Below are 8,845 nucleotides of genomic sequence, written 5' to 3'. Positions count from 1 at the left end.
TCAACTCAAACTAACTGTAGAAACTTTAGTTTGTCTGTTTAAACTCAAACTAACTGTAGAAACTTTAGTTTGTGTCTGTTTCAACTCAAACTAACTGTAGAAACTTTAGTTTGTGTCCTGTTGGTGGTTCAGAGTTTCTCTTCTATCGGACTTTATTCTTCTACTTTACCACATGGAAGAGGACAAAACTCTACTTTTTATTCCACTACAGTTTCCTCCAGCTTTATTTCCCAACGCGCCCCCGGGAGACAATTTTCTACATTTAAGTAAAATACAAAATTATATAATATATAATATATTGGTAGGGGAAACACTGAAGTTATTAAAAAACTGGAAATACCTTTTAGATTTTAATCTGATTAATTTAATTTTATTATCACAACAGCATTAAATGTATAATATCTGAAAATAAAGTCATAAAAGCAGTCAGCTGGACTCGCTGTGCAACGTTTCTGTGCATAATGGTATTATTATTATTATTATTGTATATTTAAAACGTGTGCATGAATAACACAGACTTGGTGTCCTGAAGGATGAAGATGCAGTTAATCACAGACATGAGAAACTGAAAAAAATAGAAAAATTAGAATCCCGAAAAATCAGAAAATTAAATAATAGAAAAATTAGAAATCAAAAATTTTGAAACCAAAGAAATAGGGAAAAAATCTGAAAAATTAAAATCCAAAAAAGAAAAATCAGACACTAAAAACTTGAAAATCAGAAACCAAATCAATAGAAAAATAAAAATCTGAAAATGAAAAAATAGAATCAATAAATTAAATTAATAATTTAAAAGAGGAACAGGAAAAAACGGTAACATTTTGAGTAAAAAAAAAGAGAAATGAAAACATGAAAAGCTGAAAAAATAGAAAAATGAAAATGAACAAAATAAAATAAGAGGAACTGAAAAACTTCAGGAAAACATGAGAAACAAAAAAGTGAAATAGAAAACTTTTCTAATGTCTTAAAATTGAAAATAAAAATGTTTGAGTAGGATTCAATAAAACTGATGTAACCTAAAAATCTGTCTGAAAAACTGTAGAAACTGAGATCTACATAATTTATTAAATCAGATTTATGTTTTAAGTTTTTCAATAAGGAGTCAGACGGAGTTCCTTCTAGAGGCGTTTGAATGGTTTGTTTGTATAAAAACATTAATAAATCTTATATATTTATGTATTTATCTGTATGTTGTTTGTTCCAGGACCAGAACTCGTACCCGGCCCCGCCCCACGGCCCTGGCCCCGCCTCCAACATGGCGTCGGCCCCGGGGAACAGCGCCATGACGGCCCCGCCGGGCGCCGGCGCCATGGTGGGTAACCACGGCAACGCAGCGTACCTGGCACTGAAACAGCAACAACAACAACAACAACAACAACAGCAGCAGCATCAGCAGCAGTACATGCAGAGACAGCAGCTGATGGCCGAACAGGTAAACAATTATTTACTTTATTTAGATTAACAAACATAAACAACAACAGTGTGATTGTGCTGTGAGAGAAAATGTATCAAGACAAAAAAAAATTTAAATACAAAAAAAAATTTAAATGGAAAAATTAAGAACAGAAACGGAAAAATGCATAGAGGAAAAAAATATTAAATACGAAAAAATTTAAATTGTAAATTGAGAAACAGAAAAATTATAAAAACAGAAATATGTATTCAGAAAAAAATGTAAATGAGCAAGAAAAAAATGAATAAATAAAAAAAAACTGAAAAATGACACAGAAAATGTAAAAGCAGCTGATGGCAAAACAGGTAAACAATTATTTACTTTATTTAGATCAACAAACATAATCAACAACAGAGTCATTGTGCTCTTCAGAGAGAAAATGTATCAAGAAAAAAAAAGTTAAATACAAAAAAAATTAAAATAGAAAAATTAAGAACAGAAACGGAAAAATGTATGAAGGAAAAAAAAGATTGAATACAAAAAAAATTAAATGGTAAATTGAGAAACAGAAAAATGAATAAATAAAAAAACAGAAAATGTAAAAGCAGCTCATGGCTGAACAGGTAAACATTTATTACTTATTTATATTAAGAAACATGAACAAGAAAAGTGTCATTGTGCTCTTCAGAGAGAAAATGTATGAAGAAAAACAGGTTAAATACAAAAACAATTTTAATTAGAAAAATTAGAAACAGAAAAATGTATGAAGGAAAAAAATATTAAATACAAAAAAAAAATAATTATTAATTGAGAAACAGAAAATAAAAAAACATATATATATATATATACATATATATAATCAAATTTAATACAAATACAATTAATTGATGATGTGAAACAGATAAAATTTAAAAACAAATATGTATTTATAAAAACAGCTGTTATATAAAAAAAAATGTAAAATGAGAAACAGAAAAATGAATAAATAAAACAACAGAAAATGTAAAAGCAGCTCATGGCCAAACAGGTAAGTAAACATTTATAACTTTATTCATATTAAGAAACATAAACAAACATTTATAACTTTATTCATATGAAGAAACATAAACAAACATTTATAACTTTATTCATATGAAGAAACATAAACAAACATTTATAACTTTATTCATATTAAGAAACATAAACAAACATTTATAACTTTATTCATATGAAGAAACATAAACAAACATTTATAACTTTATTCATATGAAGAAACATAAACAACAACAGTGGGATTGTTTGTTCCAACCTGTAGAGGCTGGTGTTGACCACCAGAGGGAGCTGCTGCTGTTTGTTTACACTGTGTTGTTGTTGTTGTTGTTGTTGTGATCAGGAGAAGCAGCGTCAGCAGGACCAGCAGCTGCAGAGACACCTGACCCGCCCCCCCCCTCAGTACCAGGACCAGCCGGGCCAACCGGCCAATCAGAACCCTTTCCCCCAGCCGCCAGTCAACCAGTTTACAGGTAGGAACCAATCAGGGACCAGAGATCAGATTACATCATTGTTCTCATGTTGATCCAGGAAATAATCTGAAATCACCTCAGAGAAACAGGGAGATGATTTATGGTTATTGATCGGCTGCTAAACACATCCAGACAATAATTTAACCCTTTACTTTATTTATTATTTATTTCAGATTTCAGATTTCAACTTTAAAGTTTCACTAAAGTTTCTCTCATTTCCTGTGATGAATAAAACAAAATACAATGTTACACATCGACAATAATCTGAATATAATTGTAATGAAGAAATGGAAAAATAATATTAAATATTTACATTTAATAAAAGCTTAAAGCCTGATGAAAACACATGATGAATGTTACAATGATGCCTCAATAATCTGAATAAAATTGTGATAAATAAATGGAAAAATAATAATTCCTTTTTTTTTTACATGAAATAAAAACACAAAATGAAGAAAAATTAAATTGTAATTTAATTGCTAAAAAAATGTTTTTAAAGAAGGTAAACTAGGAAATGTACATTTTAAAACTACAGTAATGAGAATACATTTTTAATAAAAAATATGAAAAAATAATGAATATTTATTAAATAAAAGTTAGTTTAAAAACACAAAAATGAAGAAAAATAAAATTCTAATATAATTATAAAAATAATAATAATCGACAATCAGAACCCTAAAACAATAATTTAACCCTTTAGTTTATTTATTAATTATTATATATTATTCATTTCAGATTTCAACTTTAAAGTTTCACTAAAGTTTCTCCTATTTCCAGTGATGAATAAAACAAAATGTAATGGGAATGTTGTAAGATTATTGTAATAATCTGAATAAAATTGTAATAAATAAATGGAAAAATAATAATAAATAAATGGAAAAATAATAATTCATATTTTCATTAAATAAAAGCCGAAAACTAAATAAAAAACACAAAAATGAAGAGAAATAAAATTATAATGTGTGTGTCCCACTGAGGAAGACAACGTAGAAGAGGTTGAGGTCAAAACATATATTTGCATTTATTGTCAATTATGCATATAATGACACACACACACACACACACACACACACACAGAGTCATAGACACAGTCAAACTTGAAAATTAGGTCTTGTATATTTAGTATATTTAGTTATATAGTTTTGTATATTTGACTAAAATTGACCAATAATAATGATAAAAATATGACAATTATATATCAATGTGTTGGTCATGAGTTGCCTTAAAAGGTGAAAAAAAAAGTTGTTAATAATTATTTTCTACTTGTCCTAAAACCGTCTGATGTCCTGGGGCCCTTTAGACCCCTGAGGAGCACGGCTGCTATAGAAATGTATAAAACACGTAACAATGTCTGAAGAAAGTGTAATTAGTGTATATTATCTATAATATATAATATAATATATTATCTATAGATGATGCAGAGGAGAACATATGCTGAATATTTCAACATTTCTATGAAAGTGAACCTTTATTAATGTTTGATGAAAATGATTTGGGGTCAAAAAGGAGCTCAGGAGGGTTAAATAATAAAGTCAACTAGGAAATGTAAAAAATGTTACACAAATACAATCATGTGATTGTTTTACCATTTTGAATCTTCAAAGATTTGTGTTTTTTATTTGTATTTAACTTGATGAAAGTAATTTATTTACTTTAGTGTTAAACAGCTCTTAGAAAATGTAATTTATATTTTATTTTGAGGCTGTTTTCTTGCACAAAAACCATCTTTTAGCTTTTTATTTCTCTAATATCAATTTAAACAGTCTGAGAGAGTTTTATTTTGAAGTGTCTGTTGTTGTTGTCAGGATGTTTGTTGTTGTTGTTGTGTGTGTTGGTGTGTAAATGGAGCTGTCAGCTGATTTGACTGTTAAATCATCAGCAGCTGTAACTTCTGTTTCTTCTGTTAGTTTCAACCGTCGACTCAGTTTATTACTGATAATAACAGTAAAATAATCATTTACAGCTTCTGTCAAACTTTATGATTTAAAGACTCGTTCAGAAAGAGGAAGCAGCAACGTTTCACCTGCTGCTGCTGCTTGTTACTGCATTATTCACATAGAAAACAACTACAACAATTATAAATACATAGGAAATAAAAACTGCATGAAATAGAAACAAAAATTTAGATAAATACATTAAAAATATAATTATAAAATAATAATAATAACACAAAATAAAATAGGAAATGTAACATTTTACACAACTACAATGACAAAAAATATATAAATAAAAATGATTTTATGTGTATACATGCAGATTTTATTTTGTGCGGGCAGTGCATTTTATTTATTTTTATTTCTATTTTATTCTACTTTATCATATTGTATTTTAGTGTTTTATTGTCTACTTATATTTTTTATTGTGTTTTTATTGTTTTTATCTATTTCTTGTGTTTTTGTGCAGCACTTTAAAAACCCTGTCTGTTATAAACGTGATTTATAAATAAAGTGGAAATTACGTTAACATGAACTAATTGATCAATTACATTTATATAATTACTTAAATTAAAGCTAAAAACTAGATTAAACCCCCAAAACTGAAGACCAATAAAGTTATAATGTAATATTAAAATGATAATTATAATTGAATAACACAACATAAAATAGGAAATGAATAAAATAAGAAAATAATAAATATTTCCTAATCTAATTGATAATAATAGTAAACATAATAATGTTAAATCTCAGTGAATTTAATAATATAATTGTGTTTTTGAACCATTGTTGAGAAGTTAAAACCATAAATTAACAGAATGAATAAAACCTTTAATCTGTTTGTGCTGCAGCTTCCTCTCAGCCAATGGGAGGCGTCGGCGCCATGGGAGGCCCCGCCCCCGGCGCCCAGCGTATGTTCCCTCAGAGCCAGAGTCTGATGGGTCTGGGTCTGGGGCAGGGCGCCGGGCAGGGCGGCGGCGTGGCTCCGCCCCCGGCCGGTAACCAGGGCGACCTCAGCCTGTCGGCGTGCGGCGGCGGCGGGGGCGGGGCCGGCGTGGACGTGCAGCAGGTCCTCTACAACAACATGAACCTGCACCAGAACCGCCAGCCGCTCGGCAACATGAGCGCCACCTACAGGCAGAACCTGCTGGCCCAGCAGCACCTGAAGCCGCCGCCCAACGCCGCCATGCTCAAGCAGCAGCAGCTAGCCGCCGCCGCCGCACGCATGCCCGGCGCCATGCAGAGCAGCATGGGCGCCAACCTGCCGGGCGCCATGCAGAACGCCCAGAGCGCCGCCTGGCAGCAGCAGCTGGCCAACCAGCCGCCGTCCAGCAGCGCCGGCATGGCGCCCAACGCCTTCGCCAACACGCCCAACGCCTTCCACCTGCAGCAGCAGGCCCGCCTCCCCAAGATGGCGCCCGGCTCCGCGCCCTTCGGCTCCAACCCGGGCGGCCGTCCAATGGGAGGCCTGAACGCGGCGCAGCAGATGATGCAGAACAACATGGCGGCGGCGGTGCAGCAGAGGGCGGCGCCCAACCAGGGCCACGGCCCGCCGATGGCCAATCAGCAGCCGCCTCAGCAGGCCAATCAGAGCCAGGCGGGGCTGCCCGACCTGGCGGCGTTCGGCCAGGGCGGCGGCGGGCGCCAGGGGCTGCAGTGTAACCAAGGTTACCAGGTGAGCAGGACGGCGGCGGGCCAGCAGCAGCAGCAGGTGGCGTTCGGCTACAACGTGGCGTCCGGGAGCTTCGCCGGCGAGAGCGAGCTGGTGGACTCGCTGCTGAAGGGCCAGAGCACGCAGGAGTGGATGGCCGACCTGGACGAGCTGCTCGCCAGCCACCACTAGGCCCCCGGGGCTGGGCACTGCTGTAACCATGGCGACCACAGGCTCCTCCCACACACACACTGTGGCGGGAAACGGCCCGACGGGAGGTCGGAGCGGCGCCGTGAGGTCACCGCGGCTCACGAGACGTTTGAGTCCCGATGGGAAAGAAAACAACAGATTAGTGAGCGAGTCGCACGTCTGCTGGTAGAAACGATGACGCGGACGGCGGCGAGAACCAGCTGGTCGTCAGCTGATCGATCAGCTGATCGATCAGCTGATCGATGAGTCACACGACGCCTGACGCTCCAGACTTCACTCAGAAATCTGCCAGTTTAACCATTAAACCGTTTACAGATTCACACACGAGGCAGAAGGAAACTTTCCAAACCTTTCCTGATCCTCCAGAGTCTCCTGGTGGATTCTGGATCTGATCCACTGGACAGAAAACACAATTTACCAACAGATCAAACTACAGATGGAGCTTTTTAACCCATTTAGGCCTAAAACGGCTGGAAAAACTGCCCCTAAAACCTCTAAAATCAGCCCCTAAAACCTCTAAAATCAGCCCCTAAAACCTGAAGTGTCAACGCTACCAAATAGATTTTTCAGCCTCTGTAGCAGATAGAAATGAAATTCATAAAGTATCTGAGAGCTTATAGCTGCATGTGGCTTTCACGAGAAGTTGAGTTTATTTGTCCAAACCTTCAATAAAGTTTTTTTTAAATCAATGTGTTGTATTACGACACTAGAAGAATAAAACCAGTTAAATCCAGAATAAAACCTTTTAAAACCAGAATAAAACCAGTTAAATTCAGAATAAAACGAGTTCAAAGCAGAATAAAACCATTTTAAACCAGAATAAAACCATTTTAAACCAGAATAAAACCAGTTAAAACCAGAATAAAACCATTTAAAACCAGAATAAAACCATTTAAAACCAGAATAAAAACATTTTAAACCAGAATGAAACCATTTAAAACCAGAATGAAACCATTTAAAACCAGCTAAAACCAGTTAAAACGGAATAAAACCATTTAAAACCAGTTCCCACATGTATTCTGATGCATTTCATTGGCCAAGAGACCGAAAATAGGTGGAAAAAACTACAAATACTTCAAATTCACGTATCCTCTTTACGCTTTAATGGTAGAATAACTCAACAGCGCCCCCTGGTTTTAATGGTTTTAATGGTAGAATAACTCAACAGCCCCCTGGTTTTAATGGTTTTAATGGTAGAATAACTCAACAGCGCCCCCTGGTTTTAATGGTTTTAATGGTAGAATAACTCAACAGCTCCCTGGTTTTAATGGTTTTAATGGTAGAATAACTCAACAGCTCCCTGGTTTTAATGGTTTTAATGGTAGAATAACTCAACAGCGCCCCCTGGTTTTAATGGTTTTAATGGTAGAATAACTCAACAGCTCCCTGGTTTAATGGTTTTAATGGTAGAATAACTCAACAGCGCCCCCTGGTTTTAATGGTTTTAATGGTAGAATAACTCAACAGCTCCCTGGTTTAATGGTTTTAATGGTAGAATAACTCAACAGCGCCCTGGTTTAATGGTTTTAATGGTAGAATAACTCAACAGCTCCCTGGTTTTAATGGTTTTAATGGTAGAATAACAACAGCGCCCCCTGGTTTTAATGGTTTTAATGGTAGAATAACTCAACAGCGCCCTGGTTTTAATGGTTTTAATGGTAGAATAACAACAGCGCCCTGGTTTTAATGGTTTTAATGGTAGAATAACTCAACAGCTCCCTGGTTTTAATGGTTTTAATGGTAGAATAACTCAACAGCCCCCTGGTTTTAATGGTTTTAATGGTAGAATAACTCAACAGCCCCCTGGTTTTAATGGTTTTAATGGTAGAATAACTCAACAGCCCCCTGGTTTTAATGGTTTTAATGGTAGAATAACTCAACAGCTCCCTGGTTTTAATGGTTTTAATGGTAGAATATCAACAGCGCTCCCTGGTTTTAATGGTTTTAATGGTAGTCTTAAATGGTCTTAAATGGGTTAAAAAGGTTCTAAAGGAACCAGAAGCTGCAGATAAAGTTTGTTTCTTTGAAGGTTTCTGTTGCTGGTGTGTGAATGTGTAGACGAGCTGCAGATGAAGAAGATGATGATGATGATGAAGAAGATGAAGATGTGGTGGTGTTGCACGCTGCAGGAGACTGAACCACGTTAGAGGACTGA

The 8,845-nt window shown here is 35.7% G+C and overlaps 1 protein-coding gene across 2 annotated transcripts in view; it reads left to right on the top strand.

Annotated features, from left to right (window-relative positions):
• maml1 (mastermind-like transcriptional coactivator 1) overlaps window positions 1–6,919 on the top strand; it is a 27,575-nt gene extending 20,656 nt beyond the window's left edge. For both annotated transcript variants that reach the window (XM_059346985.1, XM_059346984.1), the window contains exons 4-6: window positions 1,205–1,432; window positions 2,766–2,895; window positions 5,681–6,919. In XM_059346985.1, coding sequence (XP_059202968.1) covers window positions 1,205–1,432; window positions 2,766–2,895; window positions 5,681–6,672 — 1,350 coding nt within the window. In that variant the 3' untranslated portion in view covers window positions 6,673–6,919. The remainder of the gene's footprint in view (window positions 1–1,204; window positions 1,433–2,765; window positions 2,896–5,680) is intronic.
• The last annotated feature ends 1,926 nt before the right edge of the window (window positions 6,920–8,845 follow it).

This window comes from Centropristis striata, chromosome 12 (genome assembly GCF_030273125.1).
Source record: "Centropristis striata isolate RG_2023a ecotype Rhode Island chromosome 12, C.striata_1.0, whole genome shotgun sequence".
Lineage (NCBI taxonomy): Eukaryota > Metazoa > Chordata > Actinopteri > Perciformes > Serranidae > Centropristis > Centropristis striata.
This window is presented reverse-complemented; position numbering and strand designations above follow the sequence as displayed.